Consider the following 21,139-nt stretch of genomic DNA (forward strand, 5'->3'; position numbering starts at 1 on the left):
TTGCTTCAGAGAGATTTTCTCTAACCTCCCCTAGAGAGGAAAGGAAAATCTCTGCAATGGAACAAAACAAAGAAAAACATGACAAGGATTTAACTATTGTCTACATTTTCCAAATCTAATGAAAAGATTTTACTTTTCAGTGACAAATGACACTTTGGATAGATGTCATATTATATTCTGTAGTATCGGGTCAGGAAGCAAAGATAAATCTCTCCAATGAAATGCAAACAAAAAAAAAACTGTCAGGGATTTTAAAAATGTCTTATTTTATCCAAAACAAAAAAGAAACTTTTGGCTAGAGTCATATTTCAAATGCAAAAGCTGTTGAAAGAAATATGCCACTGTTGACCTAATTCTGTAAATTCTAGACGCTTGGGTGGCTCTGTCAAACGATATGCAGTAAGAAAAGTTTGAACTGGTCTAACGCCAGGTTCATACCTATGCATGTGGCTGTGGGTATTGCAGTGATTCCCGCACCCACAACTACCCACAGTAAAAATGTGCTGCTCTGAGAAAGCGTGCGGGAATGCCATTCATTCATTCTTCGGAAACGTAGGCCCATAGGAGAAGATTCTGGCACCAGAGGGCGTTGGAAAGGTAAGTATCTCTGCCTTTAGTAATGAAGAGGTGACATTCCACAACATCTGACTAGCCATGAATCTATTGATGAACTAAACATATTTTGTACACCGCATTAAAAGCACTCAATGTGCTACCTGTCATTCACCTAATGGACACATTTACGGATCTCACACATTTTTCTTCAGTACAACAGCAAGTTTGAATAAATAAGAAATAGTCATTAACACCTCCAAAGTACTACTTTAAACTAGTTACTAGAGGGCTTATTAATAAGATCAGGTGGCAATATGCCAGAAGGGATCACCATTATGACGTATATGACAGTGCCGCTAGTAATTAGAACAACATAAATCTTTGGCCATGGTATAGTAACAGAGCTGGACAGCAGAGACAAGTCTTTATTGCATTAGAACACAGGTATTATTTTTAAGGCCCTTTCCACACTACATAGCTTTTCTTACATTTTGGTAGACAGAAGGGAAAACATAAGACCTGTTTGGTTTTGCGGCACAGAATGTTGGAGCCCCACAGGTATCAGTCACATTACATTACATTATTTGTGCTAAATTGAAGGATCAGAGTTGGACTGGCATAAGGCTCTGGTTACATGACTGTCAAATGTTGGGTGGGATCCCAAAGCAGTGGTATCTGCTACAAAGGTTCTTACAACTTTACAAAACTATGGTAGTGCAGTGGAGCTTCAATTGGACAATAGATCCAGTTTAAAGTATGGGTTACTTCTAGTGGTTATGCTCATAAATTTTGGTCACATGATCACCCAATGTAAGACTGAAGAGCAGCGTTATCTGCAGAAAAGATATGCATTTCAGGAACTTTGTTCTATCACTTCTTAAAAGCACGGTAATGTACTGGAACTTATATTGATAAACAGATCCACTTCAGTGTATGAGTAATCTTACCTCAAGATGTTGTGTTCATTGTACAATACAACATTTGTGAGTTCTTTTCACTATGTCGTGAACTGAATTCAATGAATGCTGTTCATCAGAAAGCAGTAAGGCATGTGTGCCTCTGAACATCCTTATACATTGCTTGATTCTTTTTCATAGGGTCCAGTAAACCCTGGAAGGAGTCCAGGTCGCTTACATACTCCAAGCGGTTAACTATTGGCCTTATTAAGTAAACTAATTTAACAAGAACCCACCACAAAGCCACTGTATTTATGTGTTATATGGTCATCATGTAGCATTTCTTTTGACCTTTGCATGATCCAGAAGTTAAGACTGCAAACATCTACAATTGAAAGAGCTTGTCATATGAGTTTATAACAAAATGTTCTGCTGATTAGGCCCCTTCCTGACCCCTCAACATTTGTAGGGGCTTCTATAGACAATTTTGAACAGAATACAAAGTGTATTATATATCTACTGGATCATCCTTCTTTTAAAAATCTAGTAGACTTACAATTTTTGTTTTTTGAGTAATACATGTTTGCTAATGAGCTGCCACTACTAGCACCACTACAGGTTTATCAATGAAACATATCCATACTGTTTGCTGTAGTGTGCCAACTAGTTATTAAACTACATCTATAACATTTTGTTTAAACATGCACTGCTAGAAAGACAATGTCTCTTTCTTACATCAGCGTATTACATTCTACAAACATACACAGTGTATATATACGTATAAGTAACAACTTAAAGTAGGAAATTTTGGACCATCTTGTGCAAACCCATTGTTCAAAGGGCCTGTGATGTTTCATTCAAAGAACCAAAATACCTAATTAGTATTTCAACAGGCCAGACACATCTGAAGACATCACAGACTAGACAGATCCCTACAATGGCCCCACAACCAGCCCGACAAGGGTTAATGAAGAACAATACTCTGCATTCACACATATGAGCCTTCTCCATGACATGCAAAACGGCAGACATTGCAGACGATCGCTGCTGCTAAACTGCTCGGTTAAATCATTATGTCTCCTGCGGCACCATACCCTGCACTGCATCAGTCACCTACCTCTGATTCCATCTGTGGAAAACCTGGCGAAGGAGAAAGACAATCGGCTTTCCAGGTAAAGCATTGCCTGTGTCACTTTGCAGTGGATATTCCGTAGTGACACAGGAAACACAAAGCACTTCTGCTTGAATAGGAGGATGCAGCTAAGTCAGTCCCTCATTGTCGAACAACATGCAAGCTATATCATACTGTACTGATCAGCACATTTACCTAACATTGTGACGAAGGGCTGGACCGTATAGCTTCCTCTGTTCAGTAGCTTGTCCACTAAAACGGGGGCAATTCGCAGTCTCGGTGGTGATTGCAGACATTAAGAAAACCTTATTGCAAGGTCAAAGGGCTCTTCATCCTTACAAGACACATTCCGGGGCTTAAGCGATTGGAGCTGAACTGTACATAACAGATGATGCAGCACGTGACTTAATGGAATTAAATGAGTCTTTGCTTCACGAGGATGGTTACTTAATGGAATTAAACTGCTCGCTGTGTCTCAAGTGTTTACAAAACCCAATCTAGATGCATCAAAGGATTTCATTTCAGAAAAATGTATAGAAAATCATGACTGCTGTAGACATTGATATGTTCACAAATGTAGGCAAACATTAATTAATCAAAGTCTTATGTCCCAGAGCTTCTTAAATATCAAAGACAAGGACAAGTCTTGGATTACTACAAACCAAGGACAAACACCATAACAGTGAATGCAGGCCATAAATGATCATAATATTCCACAGCTAAAGTAAAACCCAGTGACACTTACAGAGAATCTGCATACATCCACATTCCACGTTAATAGACATCTGTGCTCTATAAATTTGAATATTTCCATTAAATATGCATCAGAATGATATGATACGTGTGCCCTCAAGCCGTGATTCACTGTGAATTTTCTCAATGCGTCGTATACGATGCCAAATTTAGCGAGATGTCTGAAATCTTCCTGGAGAAACCTTTGTTTATATACAGTACATTGGTGAGAGGTGTACACATCAGACATTCCATAGGTGTCACCAGCCAGGACTTCCTTAAAACTGGTTTTACTACACAAGAACTTAACTCTTGCAAAGCTGCCAGGCGTAACAAAAGTCATTTTACATTCAAAACAGCTGTCAAACAGTGAAAACTTCCTCACTGTACTTGCCAGAGTCTGCAGATGAAGAGAACTAAAGATACTTCTAAACTGGGATCTATAGCCTATGTAACACCTAATGTTTATTTATATAGTGCTAAGTAGTTAAAGCGGTAGTAAACGCTGTCAGAAAAAGTTTCCATCTGCAAGGTAAAGGCATAATGTGCTAGTATGCACTACATACTGGCACATTATGAAAGACTTACCTTAAAACAAAGCCCTCCAGCAGTGCGCTGTCACCACTGCAGGGACTTCCATCTTCACCTGGTCTACCTTCTGGGTTCAGGGACCCCAGCTGTCTCATTGGCTGAGCCGTAATGATGTTGAAGTCTCGGCCAAGGCCACGTTTAGGAGATATTCACTTTACCTACAGGTAAGCTTTATTAGAAGCTTACCTGTAAATAAAAATAAAAATAAGCATTTACTACCACTTTAGGCTGGGTTCACACTGCAACACAGAGCGGCTCACAGCAGGGGTGCCATGCATCCCTGTTCACCATTTCGGGTCCAGTTTAAGCCCAAATTTTTGTCTGAATGTGGACCTGAAACAGACCAGAAGACGTACAGGATCCACTCCGGAGATGTGTGAAGTGGCTCCATAGAGAGCCATTCACAAACTCCTGACATGCAAATTGGATGCGGGGAAACCCGCATCCAATTCACAATAGTGTGAACCCAACCTTAAGGCTCTTTTCACACAGATGCAGTGTGGTTAGACAGCACCGGGGATGCAGAGTGTGCACTTTGGAAGTGCAGTTGCACTAATTTTCCCCAGAGCTTAGTAAATGTAGTAAAGCTTTACTTTGTAAATAATACCAAATCAGGCGCAAAAAGAATAAAGCATTTTTGCGTGCACATGATTGGATGATAACTGCACTTCCAAAATGCACCGTCTGTTTGCCTTTTCTAAATCCACTCCAATGCCTAAATGTAGTTCATAGACAGGCAGAATACACAGGCATGGGAATTATTTGAAATGTATCAGACATGGGGGGCAGATTTCATAAAACAGGTCCACAAAGAATCTGCTGCAGCTGTGCATAGTAATCAGCTTTTTGGTTTTAGGGTACGTTCACACTGAACGCAGGTTTGAACTCGTTCAAGTTCAGCTGAGCTCAGACAATTTCAAACTTGCATTTCGGTGCAAGTTCGCGGGGGCGATTTGAAAGACATCTGTGCAAGTTCATGCACAGGGGTCTATTGAAATTGGCCCCGAAGTCGCCAAAAGTAGTGCAGGAACTTTCGGAAATCGGTGTGGCATTGCAAAGTCAGCACTGTACCGATTGATACAGTGCCCATTGCCGGCAATAGACTGTGATTTGGCATGCGAGTTGACATATCAAATCACGCAGATGAGAACTTATTGTCAAAGCTTAATTGAACAAGCTAGACGTTGATTGGTTACTATGCTCAACAGCACTAGATTATGCGTAGACCGGTTTTAGCAAATCATGGACTTTAAAGCCTATGTTGTTTGGAGAATGTTTTTATTGTTGTCTGTGGCCCCACCAATAAGATGTTACCTGAATTCCTCACTGTACAGGTGGCACAGTGGGGGTCATTTACTATAGCGCCGGGGCGCTAATTAGCACTAAAACAGTATTCACTATAGTGCTGGTGAGCAAATACTCCCAAAATCGAATTTACTATAGTTCCCTGAAACCAAATGGCGCCCAAACCCTTACTCTGCTAAAACCTGGAGTAGTGCACATAGAAATAAGGTTTAGAGCATGATATAATTGCCTAAATAGTACTGAAATAAACAGTATATTATTTAAAGGTAATCTGCTTTTAAACTGTGTGAAAAGGTGATTTCTACACTGAAATATCTTTAAAAATCTGAGAAGAAATAAATTCCCCGTTATTTCCCGTTTCGTAATTCCGTCTTCAGAGGCGATCAGGCCGAGGTAACGCCGATCGGTGGTGAGAGAGATGCTGTGCAGTGGATTGCTGACATGTTGATTTTCATGTTTAGTTTGTAAGTGCAATTTGTATGTGGGGGAGAAAGTTTATCAATAAAGGGTATAACACTATGCAAGCCTTCATGTGTATCCTTACATGCTATTGCCTACTTATGTGAGCCTGACCAAACCCGGAGGAGTGAAGTGTCTGAGCGAGCAGAGGAGAGCAGTGCAGTGCTATCCTTATTAAGCTTGATTGTATACTACCTTTGGTAAGCAGCCATCCATAGGGGAGTGCACATGGTGGAACGGTGAAGGTGTAGATGATCAGGACTGTTGTCTTTACACTCATTGGTGGATTGGAGATTTCTGATTACCTTTATCTATCCTCAATTCGCTAATAAGGACAGTGACACTGGAATAACAAGTGAACTGTTTTTGTTCCATTTGCAAGACGGCTGATTGCAGATGGAGATATATATATATTTATGCTGAATGCTGTCTATTAGATGTGATGGAGTTTTGATACATGTATTGTTTCCTTTCATATTTATTTCATTTTTTAAGTTTGATATAAGAGTGAGGGTGACGCATATGATTTATGTGATAATGTAGTAGCAATATTAATACTAATTTTGCGTGAGAATGAGGCCTAAGAATAATGACTTAAGTATGTTTCTATAATCTTGCAGATCAAAATGCGATATGTTTCCCGTTTTATACACTGAAAGTAAAGCTGCGTCCTCTCTAAGCCCTTTATTCCGACAACCAAATCCATTGGATTTTGTCCGAAACTGTTGCATACACACGGTCAGACAAAGTTGTCGGAAAATCCGACGTGATGACGTTATTTCGTTACGATGGGACTACGTTCAGGCTAGTAGCCAATAGCTTTGGTGTAGGAATTTGATCTGAGCATGCGTGGCACTTTGTCCGATCGGAATTCTCTACACATGATCGGAGTATGTCCGATCGGGGCATTTTGTCTGAAAATTTTACCAACAAGTTGGAAAACTTGGTCCGTCGAATACTCCGACGGAAACAGTCCGATGTAGACCACACACAGTCGGAATATCTGACAAAACGGTCCAATCGGACACATTCCGTCGGAGTCTCCGACCGTGCATACAAGGGCTAAGATTTAGACAAATTTTAGATTGTAAGCTCCTATGAGCAGGGCCCTTAAAACCCAATTGCTGTTTGCTAAATGTAGCACCATATATCCTGTAGAAATAGTTTTGAAGCTAGTAAATGATTGTACATAATTTTGTTTCTGCTGGCAAAATAAAAGTAAATTATTGAGCTTGTTGTGTTTTTCTCTCTTTTCCTTCTTCTTTTTAATTAGGTTTGGGGACGTGGTTTTGGGGAAGTGCAAGATCTTTTACATCTTAGGCTGCTTTCACACTGGAGGCGCTTTACAGGTGCTAAAAATAGCATCTGTAAAGAGCATTTCCTGTCACTCCACTGTGAACGGGCCCTGACCATAGGTTCACACCTATGAATTTTTTTAGTGCGATTTGCAGTTTTCAGAAACACTCTACAGTCCATTTAACATGGTTTTCTATGGTACTAGTTTACATCTATGTGTTTTTGGAAATGGCCGGGGACTTTTTTCACACGATTTGCGGGTAATAGACTTCACTGGACCTGCACCAGAAATGCAACTGTTGTGTTTATGATGTGTTTTGCAGTTATTTTTTTACACTGTATATAGCTGGTTGCTAACTGCTAATTTTTCCCTTTAGAAATGTAATTTTGCTGCAGTACAGTAATAAACACGGGAAAGATGTGCTACTTTTTCACAGGCATACTATAGACACCCCCCAGGCACAATATTTAAAGGAATTTTTCATTTTTATTGTTTCACTATAAGCATTATTAAAATCACTGCTCCTGAAAAAATGGCCACTTTAAAAAAAATTAAAAATTCCAATTGATACATGTCTCCTGGGGCAGGTCCCAGGTCCCTATACACTTTTTATGGCAAAGAACTTGTATATAAGCCTTCAGTGAGAACTTTGGATTTTTCAGGTTCGAGCCCCATTGACTTCCACTATTCCCGCATGTGTGATCTGACAGGCATTTTTGCCTGCAATAGCGCTGCTTTCCATTTGCATTAGCGCTCAGTTTCTGAGAGTTGAAGTCTTACTTGACCTTATTTGGGTGCTATTTTCTGGGACTGCAGGACCATTTTTCAGCGCTATAGTAAATGACCCCCAGTATCTCAAAGACAGAAAGTAAAAGGGTATCTTTTAGTAAATCACGGAAGCGTTAGAATATCAATTTGCCTTTTACTTCCGTTTGTGCCTTCCTGTCTCAGTGACATCCATCTACCTTGTTACTTATCCTGGTGTCACCAGGAAAGATTACGAAAGGAGTCACAGATGACAATAAAGACTTCTTACGCTATTCGGACTCATGCACAATGGACATTATAAAAACAACAGTAGCTTTAGCTGTAGAATGGTGCATTAAAAATGTAAGTTTTGACATGTTTTTTGCATTAGTGTTTCCACTTTTTAGCAAAACTATACCCACACAAAAGCTCATGGGTCAAAAACACTCATAAAAGCAGAATAGCCGTTTTTCAGGCATATTTTAGCGTTAATGTTTTTACAGCTGAAAAACTCCTCTTCAAACCCACTAGTTCTGGGGGTTTTTTTCCAGACAGAAAATGGCACTGTCAAAAAACGCTGATAAAAGCCTATTTGTGTATGGACACATAGGATAACATGCTGGAGAGTTTACTGGCTGCAGAAAAAAAAACGTCTGAAGCCAAAAACAGCAGCTGTAAAAACGTCCAGTGTGCATGAAGCCTAAAAAGTAGAACACTATAAAAAAAAATATAAGGTTTTACAGTTTTTCATTAGGGTGGAACTGTGGCCAGGTGGACTTTCAACTATTTACTTACAGTAAAAAATAAAATAAAAAATTAAAATTAGGTAACAAGCCCTCATATTTGTCACTGACCTCTGTATTAAAGTGATCCTGTCAAGGGCTCGAAGTTATAAGAGCACCAACCTGAGGGAAAAAAAGCAGTTTTATACAGCTATCTAGCCTGTTTGCTAAACCTATGCTCTGTATCGGCTGTCCCAGGCACCAAACCTTTTAAATTAATTTACCATAATCTGTTATCTTATACAGAAAATCCACACATAACAACAAAGAGGTTCAGCTGGAGGACAGGTGGGTATTGATGCTTGTGCTGCCATGTAACTTATTTTTGCTTCTTGCCTCACCAATCATTTAAACTTCTAAGGCAGAAATAAATCTTAGCTGTAACTTATTATTGCCCTTTTTATTATATTCAGTCTGCTGTGTGTGAAGGGCAGAAAGTTCCAGTATCACTTGCATGTTCTAGGAACACCAGGTTCCAGACAAGAGTGAGTGGGACGAGCTGGCTTAGTACAGCAATGTCTAGACTAGACAACAAAAAAAAATGATTGCACACCCAGTATCTACGTTTCCTATAGACACCTTAAAGAATAACTGGAGACAAAACATTTTTTTTGTTTTGTTTTGGATAGAGTGGAGATGGGTTACAACACTGGTTAGGTTTTTATTTGACTTTGGCTGTCTATTTGACTTTGACAAATTTTAATTACTAGAGCAGTGTTTCTCAACTCCAGTCCTCAAGGCGCCCCAACAGTTCATGTTTTCAGGCATGTTGAAACAGCTGTGCTAATTACTAAGGCAGTGAAACTGATCAAATCACCTGTGCAAAATAATTAAAAACCTGAAAACATGGCCTGTTGGGGAGCCTTGAGGACTGGAGTTGAGAAACATTGGGCTAGACAAATGGGCTGAGCAACTCCAAAAACTGTGGCTCTTGTGGGATGTTCCCAGTCTGCAGTGGTCAGGATCCACCAAACCTGGTCCATGAGCAGCCAAGGCTCATTAATGCACATGATGCCGCTTGCTGACATGCCCCCCCCCCCCCCCCACAGTCTCCACCATTTTTATTTTAAACTGAAAGATATACTTTGCTTCACATATTAATTCACATATACTTTTAACTGCGGGCAGAGGGCAAACGTGCACTGTTCAGTGCCACTGTCAATCTGTAAACGAGGCAGACAGCTGCTGTGGCTGGATGATCACCTAGCAGTACAAATATTTAGGACACTATGTGCCGGGGCGAATGCCTGGAATGCATAATTCTTGCATTTCGGGCATTCATTCCTGGGCACATACTGACCTAAATATTTATACTGCTACGAGCACCATCCTACCATAGCAGCTGTCAGAGTGGCAGTGGGGCTGGGCGGTGAACCTGCCCTTTGCTTGCAGTGCCAGAGCCCCATGCACTGTAGCTAAATGCCAAGTGTGCATAGAGCCTAAATGTTACTGAACAGGGGATGGGAAGAGGCGGATATCAAATCATATTAGGATATGACACTATTGATTTATTCATTCATTATTTCAAACCTTCATTAATGCGTATATTTGCTATTTGCCTGGAATGAAATATCAATGATTTGTGAAAGCTTTAGAAAACTGACTTTGAAATCGTTCTCAAAGTTATCCCTGCCATTTGGGTTGAGTTCTGTTGAATGTACCTGAAAGATCAGTGAAAGGAATTGTACACAATATCTGTAAGGAGAACTTCTTCATTTAAAAAACTTTTAAAAGTATTGACTAAGAGCAGACTTTGTACAATGCCTGGTATTATATGTATTAGCAACTAAAGCTTCCTTTGTGATCTGCTCTGATTTCATTTAACTTGGTAACTAGCATTCCTGATTTTCTGCTAAGCCCTGCTAATAGGAGTGCTTCAATGGCCAGTATAGGTACTCTCACTCATGAGGGAGTTAAAGTGGAACTAAACTCTCTCAATCAACATTAAGTATTTTAGAAGATGACTGGGAGAACACTTGGTCTTTGCCAGGGATAGATTGATCCATTTTAGATTGGCAGGAATGTATCCATCTAGCTCCGCTGAATGCTGGAGGTGTGTTTACGCCCCTGCTAATTTTGACCATATATTCTGCCACCGTTTGTTGGTCGAAAGCTTTTGGTCAGAAGTGACGAAATGTATTACAGAAGTCCTGAGTCATTCCGATGACTGCTGCTGTATCTGCTTGGCTGGATAGAGAGGGTGATTCCGATCAATGCACATAGAATCCTACTTAAAGTGGTTGTAAACCCTTAAAAAAAAAAAAAATTCTAAAAGAATAAAAAAATTCTAAAAAAAAAAAAAAAAACAACCTGCAAGAAAAAGGCATAATGAGCTGGTATGCATAGCAGCTCCAGCACAGTGATTGTCCAGAGCCACCAGTAACGGCACAGTGTAACTGAAGCTTTAGTTTGCTTAAGTGACGATGACATTGGCACATGCAAATACAGGGATATCTCCTAAACTGTGCAGGTTTATGAGATATCCAGTGTAGCTACAGGTAAGCCTAATTATAGGCTTACCTATAGTATAAAGTGGCTGTAAAGGGTTTTCAACCACTTTAATACACTATTGTTTTATGCCCGCAAGGCAAATATTTTACACTGTAGGAAACCCTTAGCCCCTTTGATACCTCTCTGTAAAGGCCTGGTAAATTCTATGATTCCCTATCATAAAGCCACATACCTGTCTCTGGGCTGCTGAAAAAAAATTGACAATGTCTGGCAGGCATAGTTGTCCTCTTCCTCCACTTCTGTGTAAGCTTGACATAGTTACATAGTTATATAGTTAGTCAGGTTGAAAAAAAGACACAAGTCCATCCAGTTCAACCACAGAATCAGTCACTGCCTATTACTGTTAGTTAACTCCTCTACATTGACACAGGTTGAATACTCTACATAGATAGATCGTTGGCAAGTGTGTCAGATCACCGAAGGCCTTCTTTCCGCCTGCATGTAATCTTGTATTGTCTGCATTTTCCGGTACTGCTGTGATTACTTTGACGAGGAAGTCCACACAAATCCATTTGTCATCCATCACTGCCTGCTGCTAAGCACTGTTGCAGGTATTAAATGGTCCTCACACCAAAGAAGTCGGTTTGCATTGTGGGAGGAAAATAGGGAGTGAGAGATGATTGTTTTTTCCTGTTTTTGATGTTTAGCTATTCTTTTAAAGATTGGTTTTCCTTAAGGCTCAGGTATAAGCTACAATTGGGTTAGGTTGGCCCCTGCATGGCCTATTTCTTTGGTATGGAATATAACTACTAGGTTTAGGTATATACTGTAGTGCACTTATTTAAGGTGCACTGGTTTGTCATCTTAGAGTTGTGCAAAAGCTAAATTGTTATTATTTTTTATTTTTTTAAGAAAAGGATTTTTAATCCTTATGCTGCTAGCATTAGCATTAGTTCTTCCTGGTTTCTAGCTTAGAACAAAATCATGTCATTAACTCCATTCTTTCATCTGGAGGAGGGGCTTTCTCAGCTAAGCACCCCCTCTTGCCTGCACGCCTGGCTAAGGGCAGATGGATTCAAGGAAGTAAATGCTACAAAAATCATCTGTCCTTAATCAAGATGGCCATGGCTAAAAATGTTAGGGGGTGTTTTTAAAAGTGACTGCTCAATAAAATAAAGCATGGACACATGGATGGATGAGGGAGTTTACTTTGGATATTAAAAATTTATTAAAAATTTTTTTTCATTTTGTGGTGCTCAGATACAATTTATTTCTGCTATAAATCATACAGGGGCACAAAAGATGCTTTTCTGGGTAATAGTAGGCATCTTGTGGTGTCTGCTCCTAGGTAGGACTTTTATTTTTACAAATTTAGGATGGAGCTAAGGTTCACTTTAAAGAGAAGCAGTCAGCTGCAAAAGAGCATTTACAATCTGATGTAAATGGGCTGGGGGGGGGGGGTTAAGAAATTTGTTTGAGACTGCACTTTACATTATAACTGTAAATTATTAATTAAATTAAAATTATTCATTATTATTAATTAAATTAAATTATTAACATTAATTATAAATGTATCTATGGTTGGCATAACTCCTGATGGTCGATGTATGACTATACCTTCAAGCTATGTATTCTGATGAGGGGTCTCTGAGATTTCATTATAGATTCCTAGTGAAATAAAATGCCATAAAAAGGCTCACACTATCACATTTTTTATTTGCACTACATAGACGGAGATGGTGTCATGTTATAATCCTATCTGACATCTTCTCAATCACATGTTCTATAATCAACCTCACAGTGCAAGTTTTCCAAGCCTTAAAATCTATGAAGCTAAATTACTGTATAACTCTCTCTGGCCAAACAAACAAAAGTGTTTACTCAGCAAACAAACTAACTTAAATGAAAATATTAAATGCTGCTTTTAATTGCATGTATTCTAGCTTGCTCAGCATCATAGAGAAAAGGTGCACTCAGAGCAAATGAGACAAAGATTTTCCACTAAGACTTGCACAGCACAAAATCGTCAAACACCCACAAGAGAAAACAAAAGCAGCAGAAAATCATTTTTTTACATTAAAGGAAACCTACACTGAGAAAATGTGGGCTGCTGTTGTGGACTGTGAACACCTTCTAGCTGTCGTGCCGATCTAGTGTCTTCAGAATTTTTATACCACTGACCCAAGACATGGATGTAGATATGGAGGTCTCACTACATCCTTGTTCCCGAAGTCAAAGACAGCCAGGCAAGTAGCTTTTTCAGGATGAGTCTTGCAATGGTAGCACCAAAATTTCTCTAACAGCAGGTTAGTTCATATTTGCATATGGTATCGGAGCTTACCAAACACCTCATGTGTTTAGCAATCATTGATGTATGTTTAAAAAGCATTCAGTAAAGCGCATACAAGTTTATTTTGACATCTGTCAGAAGCTAGGTACATTATCTGTTGCTTCCAGGATTCTCCAATCGTCCTCATAAGCCTACCAAGCACTTCCCAAATGCTAATCAACATCAGAAGCTTTTTAAAAGCATTGTTGTTGGCTTCTACGAACAGCTAGGGGGAAGTGTCTACAGCAGGGATATGCAATTAGCGGACCTCCAGCTGTTACAGAACTACAAATCCCATGAGGCATAGCAAGTCTCTGACAGCCACAAGCATGACACCCAGAGCCAGGGGCATGATGGGCCTTGTAGTTTTGCAACAGCTGGAGGTCTGCTAATTGCATAACCCTGGTCTACAGTATCCTCTCTAAACCTTTTTAACTTGGAGGAACCCTTAATTAAACGTACTAATTGTTAGATATACAGATTATAAAACATTAGCCTAAATAGTAAGGAGCAGATTTAACAAAAATGTAAAAAGAAAAAAAAATACTATATTTGACGCCCAGTGCTGCTCTATATGACAATAATATTTTTAGTATTCATACTGAAATTAAGCAAAAATTATAAATAGAAAGGAAATAAATGCAGACAGTGAAAACTCTAGTGCTCCCTAACAGTGCTGGTCAGTCAAAAAGTGACCCTTTTACACTGATAATCAATGGAGACATGCCCCCTTACTGGTGGTCAGTGAAGGGCTCTAGCACACTAGTGGTGAGTGGAATGCTCCTTTTATTTGTAGTCATTGAAAAAATACCCCTCTTACAGAGAACTGAAATGGTCATAGATGTCAGCAGTAGGTTATCTGAGAGGCAGAAAATGCCCATTGCTCAAGAAACCCCTAGCAACCTCTGAATGAACCCTAGGGTTCTACAAAAACCTGGTTGCGAAAGCCTGGTCTACACCTAATCACCAACTGAACATTGTTCAAAGTATCCACATCAAAGCACGGTGATATAAAGCAAGCACTTATCTCAAAGTTTATGCTTGTATGTTTAAATATCTTGGAAACAGATCATTAACGAAGGCTGAAGACTTCGAACATGGAAGAAGAGCAGGTGCAATTGGCAGCGTCAGCCATGGAGTAATGTACAGACGCTGCAGGAAGGGGACACACTGCAGGGTAAATGTGCCATATTGTGCCAATAAGCTGTATATACTTGCGCATTGTGGGAAAAAGACAGAAAGCTAGAATTTTTATCTTGCGGTTTACTTCTGCTTTAAACCTCTTGTTTATTCTGACAACAAAAAATGTCAGTAAACCGGTTACATTTAGCAGATATACCTAGTGTTCTTAGGGTTATAATTCCTTCTGTACTGTCACCCAATAGCGGCATTGGCAGGTCAAAAGGATGGATGTAATTCAAACCTTTCTTGGCATATATCTTGAAAAGATCAATGTAGCGAGTTAGTGATATCTGCACTAATGATAGCTGCTAAATTTCCACTGTTTACTAAAACATCTCAGTCTGTAGCTGGCATTCTACATGAAATGGCCAGTGGGCTGCATTGACTGGACATATATTCAGCCCCAAACAGTGTTGCAATTGTCCACAATAAATTTGAGATGTATGACAAATCCTAACAAAAGCAGCTCATTCCATGCATGTAATGAAAGCATTCACTACACATTTTGCTACAATTTATAGACCATAATTACATTGTAAAGGTGTTTACAGATATAAGAGAACGTTGTCTCCATGAGCCAAAGCACGAAAGAATTTTGGGAGCCATCAGTACACATCTCCTTATACATTATGGCAGACAATAAAAATCTGTAGCATTTTCAAAGTATTTTAGACTGTGGCTTTCAAATGGCAAGGCAGAAATATGTGTGATTTACATGGTATCGTCATATCAGTCATACTGGTGGAGAGGAACAGTGTCACTACAGTAAACACTACACTCAACCAACAACCACCCTCCACCATACCAGTCTTATTAAAAAATAAGAAATAATCAGAGAGCCAGTCATCAATGGGCACCTGTAATAACCTCTTAAAAAAGCCAAAATAGTGCAGCATTATCTCTCACATTACTTGATTGTTTATTATTTACTTGTATTCTCTTCCTGTATGAGGATATATATTGGGCTTTCAGAATTACATGAAAAAAAGCAAAAGCATTGGCAGTTCTATATTTCACCATTAATGTGGAGAACGTGTCAGTTTTCATTTTTGAGCTCAGCCATGAGACATGTTGCTCTCGATGGGGGCTTTGCAGCCCGACACTTAAGTAAAAACAAGGCTACATGATTGTAAAAATTCAAGAGCGGATATTTAAATTTTTCCAAGTGTCCATTCCTGACTACTTACCTTTTGTCCCATTCACATTTGCATAAGTAGGTGCAATGCAGGTGCAGTACATTAGAAAAAGTCCTGTTTGGTGTATTCTTAATGTGGTTTCCAGAAAAAAAAACAAGTGGTACATAGAGTTGAAATGGTAAAATGTGCATATAACAGGCTGCCACCATGCTCGAAGTACATACAAATCCCCCAAACCTAAAAGAGTGGCAATACAAACAGCACCTTTAACTTTCTAAGCATGATAAATAAGGAATATTTTTTTCATGTGTTGCCCTAGATAACACAATGTTTGTCCATTGCTTTAGCCAGCTGTCTGCTCTTAGCTCACTCTTTGATGCGTCAGTCTCATAAACAGTGCTTTGTCATATTTTTAGACCGATATGGAAATGTGGAGCTCATGTGACTGACAAGTACAAAATACTTTGATGTTGAGTCCGTGCTGAGCCTTGGACTCCAGTCTGATCGTTTTTGGGCCCTGTGTATGGATTATCTAAATTACATCATTAAGCCGAATCATCTCATGACTCATGCATAACACACATCCATGGAAACATGCAATTTCATTTTCTCAGACTGGCTGCAGCTAAAATGCCATTTAAATAAAGGCAATTTAGTCTCATGTGAATTTATATAATACTGTAATTAAATATGTTTAACTGTTCCATTACATCCTAATAGGCAAGAAATGCATCATGCTGTTAAGCCACAAGTCTTTCATTAAACAGCAAAATGATTTTCATTCTTTACAAGTGTCACAAATACCATAATATCACCATTAGCTCCATGATGTTATGACGGGGGTCAAATATGCTCTCTGTATGTGAAAATAATTGAGGGCTATTAATAGCATTTTGGAAATTAAATGTGCCAGTCACAAAATGTGTTATTCATTTACATACTGTATAATGTAGTCTGCATACATGAATCCCTAATGCTTAAATATACTGGCAGCAATTTCCAACACTGATTGCAACACAAAGGCCCAGAAGGCAAGGTGAATATCTTATTTCAAGCTGCAGTCAGCAGGGGGCAGCAGAGAGCCAAAGCTTTTATGGTTTTCTCCCTGGAAATGCAGTTAATCAGAGTCCCCAAATTTTGGTCAGTGAAATAACACTATCAAAAACTTTGCTGGGCCAACCACTACTTGCAGTATATCCTGGCACATTGCTTTAGTTGTATTTTTACAAGAAAAAAAAATAGATGGAAAAAAAAAAAAACAGATGTGCATGATAGCTTTATCTTGTGGATCAGTATGATTATATGTTTTGTCTTGTGGGGCTTCTTTAGGTCAGATTTCATTTATTATCGCACAGTTGAGGTCAGGAAGTAGCGGCAGCAAGAGTGAGACACTGGCATTGATTACTAGATTGGTACATTTACATAGATTTTTTTTTTTCCTCCAAATCTTTTATTATATGTTTTCTTGACCATTATCCCGAAGAGGAGCTCCAGGCTCCTTCAGAAAAAGTTAAAAGTCAGCAGCTACAAATGGGCTGTTTTACAAGGTGATCATTTACAAGTACGTTAACAGATGTTAATGCAAGGTGCACTGAAATCGCACAGAAATAGTGCAGGAATTTGAACAGTTCCATTGTCACAAATGGGGTGCGACTGACAAGTCACACTGGTGTTAATGAGGGCAAAAGGTTCTTTTATGTGTATGCCATTCACGACAATCAAACAATGTACAGTAAGTACAATTTACTTTGGACAAAACATAACTGCTCGTTGAAGTGGATCTGAACTTTTACTGGGTTACAGTATAAGGAGCATCTACTGAAAAATATGCTGAAAAATAGCAGTGCCCTTGCTGGTTTGTGAGGGTACAGAGACATCCCTGTGCCTGCAGCCACAAAAGCTGTATATCTGCAGCGTGAGATCTAAGGCACTGCTGCCTCTGACTGCTAGTCTCAGGAGAACGGGTGATGTTACTGAGCGATCCAGTTGCAGTGCGTTTTTAAAAGTAGTGCATGCATTTCTTATAGCGCGATCCAGTTCCCATCACACAAGAATTGCACAGAAACGTGCACACTTAGGCCAGTTGCACAGGGACATAAGAATTTACAGATGTTTATACTCACAATCTTGTTGACTGAAAAGCCCCATAAAGACCTTGCATAAAAGTATACACACAAAAAATTATTCTTCATTGCCAGTATTGTAATATATGTGTGTATACACACATAAATTACTGCATTCAAACGCAACATGTTCTATTTTTGTTTTACAGGTCTGTACTCATCGCTGTATTACTGATCTTAATGCAGCTGTATAGATAACAATGCATCTACATCCAGATCAGGAAAAAATTGAGGTTTCTATTCCTGTGTGCAAGTGGCCTAGCTCACTCAAGTTAGTATATACTCCTACAAGTCACTCATGCACACTGTGCTTTTATCCTTTTACACCATCTCCCATTTGTGCCAGCTGCCCCTACCCACTTTGACTGCCCCCAGTCAAAACAATGGTAAAAATTATTAGTCAATTTTTAAGAGTTTTGAAAGCGGTAGACCACTACTGACTTCTTATTTGCTTTATACATGCTTTCCAAATGTTTATTCCTCTTTGCTTGCCTTTATACTTTAGGGCATCTTTTACTTCCACCGATAGAAGACACTATTCCTCCCACTGATGCCAGCAATGGGGCAATATTCCTGTTACTGACATCAACAATGGGGTACTTTTTCTCCCATTGACACCAATGATGAAGCACTATTGCTTAAATTAACACCAATGATGGTGCACCAATAATCACTGACACCACTATTTCTCTCATTGACACCAGTGATAGGGCACTATTCCTCCAACTGACACTAGCAATTGGACACTATTCCTCCAACTGACACTAGCAATTGGACACTATTCCTCCAACTGACACTAGCAATTGGGCACTATTCCTCCAACTGACAATAGCGATTGGGCACTATTCCTCCAACTGACACTAGCGATAGGGCACTATTTCTCCAAATGACACCAGCGATAGGGCACTATTTCTCCAACTGACACCAGCGATAGGGCACTATTTCTCCAACTGAAACCAAAGATGTATTGTTTACTTCCACTGATGCCAAGACAATTTCTACTCCCGAGGGCCATAGTCCGGCCCCCCGAAAATCTGGAGGTCAGTAAACTGGCCCTTTGTTTAGAAAGTTTGGAGACCCCTGCTCTAACCAAATGCTATAGGCTTTGTGTAAATAGTTAGATACACTGTCAGCGAGAAGCTAACCTTAAAATCATTAGTAGAAATTAACGCCTAACATACCTAAAGCTGAACTTCAGAGAAAGGAAAATGCTTCCTTGTAGTGGGGCAGCCTCTTCTCCAATGTTCTTTGGCGGTCGCAGGTCCCCTGATGTCATTAAAATTCAATGCAGATTCCATAGTTCTGCACTGGACGTGATGACTTTGAGGGGGAGTTTCTACTGCCAGGGCATAGGGGCTTGGGTAAGTAAAACCACTTTTAAATGAGCAGGAATTTAACCCTTGCAGTGAAAGGGCAGGCCCACTGCAAAGGAGCAGTTTTCCTTTACCCAAAGATAGGCTTCAAGATTCAATACACAAAGTTAATACCATTTTTTTTTTTAAAGTGAGTTATTTTCAATAAATGTCAAATGAGATTGGAAAAGTACAGTCATAAAAAACAAAATTCTATGCTTATGTAAAACTTTGTGAATTGAGCCTATAGAGTAATAAAAGACAATTATATATAAATCACCTGTCTGAATCATTATTAAAAAAGTAGTGATCTAGTCATAAACAAAGTGCTGGATACATTCCTACGTTGGATTCCGCAGCATCACAAGCATCTAGTTAGAGTTTTGTAATGGTGTTTATACTAAGCGGAGATGTTCATAATCATCCTGCAATACTTCTCTCGACAAGTAACAGCCCAGTCTCCTAATTGAACCTCCTGGGCGGTTGATGGCCTTTTCGAGAAAAAGGAATCTGTCATTTCTGGCTTGTGCAGGAACCCAGAAAAGTACCCTCAGGGAACTGCCATCCTGAGCTTTATAGGCCCATAGGCAATACAGACATTCACATGATAAACCAATTAAGCTGGTTACTGGTTAAGTGATGACACCCTGACCTGCTCCAAGCCTTTCCGTATCAGAATATTAATACAGTGACTGGGGTCACATTATTTGTCTCTGCCAGAGGGATGCCAAGAGCATCAAGCATTTTTCTATTTTTCTGTGTAATGGGTTAATTTATAAGCCAAATGCAGAAAAAATTTACAGGTTATAATAAGAAAGCCACAGGGAAAATGCTGTTGCTTTCTTGGTCCTATAAAAGCTCAATGGTATTTTTAACATACAGTAGAGACAGGTGTGAAATAGCAGATAGGTCTGGAAACGGTGAGCTGGTTCTGGGAGTACTAATCCCCCTGTGTACACTTTACTCTATATTTATTATATCACTCTTCATCTTTTTTCTGATATCTTCTCTGAGTAACGTCTGTAGCCCTGAGAACATCACTCAGCAGAGACCGTCATTGTGCCTTTAACTATCTATATAATGAAGGCGGCTGGAGGAATTGCAGAGGTTCCAGTGGTTCAACCATATTAAATAAACCTTTGGTCTGTCTTGACGACTCTGCATACCATGGCTTTCAAACTTTCAGTGACTGCTCTATGTCTAGAAATTCTGCAAAATAATCCCTTTCTGGAATGTCAATCTTCTTATAATATATGTTTTTCACAATATAGCAGTTTTATACACAGTGATTTCCATGATAACAATCCTACTGCAGAGCAAAAATCATACTTGCAGATCATTACATAAAGGTTTCTATTAACACTAGAAATAACTTCTCTATATCTGTAAAGGTAACGGCTTAAGTGACTGAAGCACGTGATTTAAGATCCTAATCAGAATTATGAGGATACAAGAAAAAAAAATCAACATGCCATTTTAGCATCATGTGATACACACCTGGACATCAAAGAATGATTACATTTGTTTTGTATGCTGAAGCTTATCATGAGCTAAATCTGTTGCGTGCGTCATCACATGCAGATTTTCCAAGGTAGAAAAGCAAATGCAATTTTTCATGTTGCCAGTAGAGGGAGCAAAAGAATAAAATAGGCTAATACAGTATAAAATACATGATAGGGACAACCCAACAGAGAATAAAGGACAGACCATAGCTGCCTGTATTGAAAAATGAATGAAAGAACTATGTTAGTAGCGATCAGGTGACATCCTGCCAAATTATTCCACATGGGGAATATTTTGCTAAAACTATGAAAATCAATGACAAGCCACAGTCCATATTAATCAAATTTCAGCTTAGTTTTTTTGTGATGATATGACAGAATTTTGAGGACTCCTTTATATGTAAAATATAATTTGCAAACTTGTGGTTTAATAGCATAGCACAAAAAAAAAAAAAAAAAAAAACACCACAATACTTAAGTTCTTAAGTTTGTGTTTGCATGACTGCATAGAGATACCACAAGAGTCACAGCTAAGCACTGACCCCCTTGATCAAAGTTTTTCTGACTA

At 39.1% G+C, this 21,139-nt stretch overlaps 1 protein-coding gene across 13 annotated transcripts in view; it reads right to left on the reverse strand.

The window, feature by feature from the left end:
• IQSEC1 (IQ motif and Sec7 domain ArfGEF 1) overlaps window positions 1-21,139 on the reverse strand; it is a 1,458,014-nt gene that overhangs the window by 247,870 nt on the left and 1,189,005 nt on the right. Inside the window, exon 1 of one of the 13 annotated variants that reach the window (XM_077452175.1) lies at window positions 3,329-3,458. The exons of 10 other annotated variants lie outside the window; for them this stretch is intronic. In XM_077452175.1, the coding sequence (XP_077308301.1) occupies window positions 3,329-3,351 (23 nt within the window). In that variant the 5' untranslated portion in view covers window positions 3,352-3,458. Of the gene's footprint in view, window positions 1-2,568; window positions 2,699-2,778; window positions 3,000-3,328; window positions 3,459-21,139 lie in introns of those variants that run through there. 2 more of the 13 variants (XM_077452168.1, XM_077452180.1) reach the window with 2 other exon arrangements.

This window comes from Lithobates pipiens, unplaced genomic scaffold (genome assembly GCF_037356315.1).
Source record: "Lithobates pipiens isolate NorthernLeopardFrog02 unplaced genomic scaffold, aLitPip1_a1.2 Scaffold_23, whole genome shotgun sequence".
NCBI lineage: Eukaryota > Metazoa > Chordata > Amphibia > Anura > Ranidae > Lithobates > Lithobates pipiens.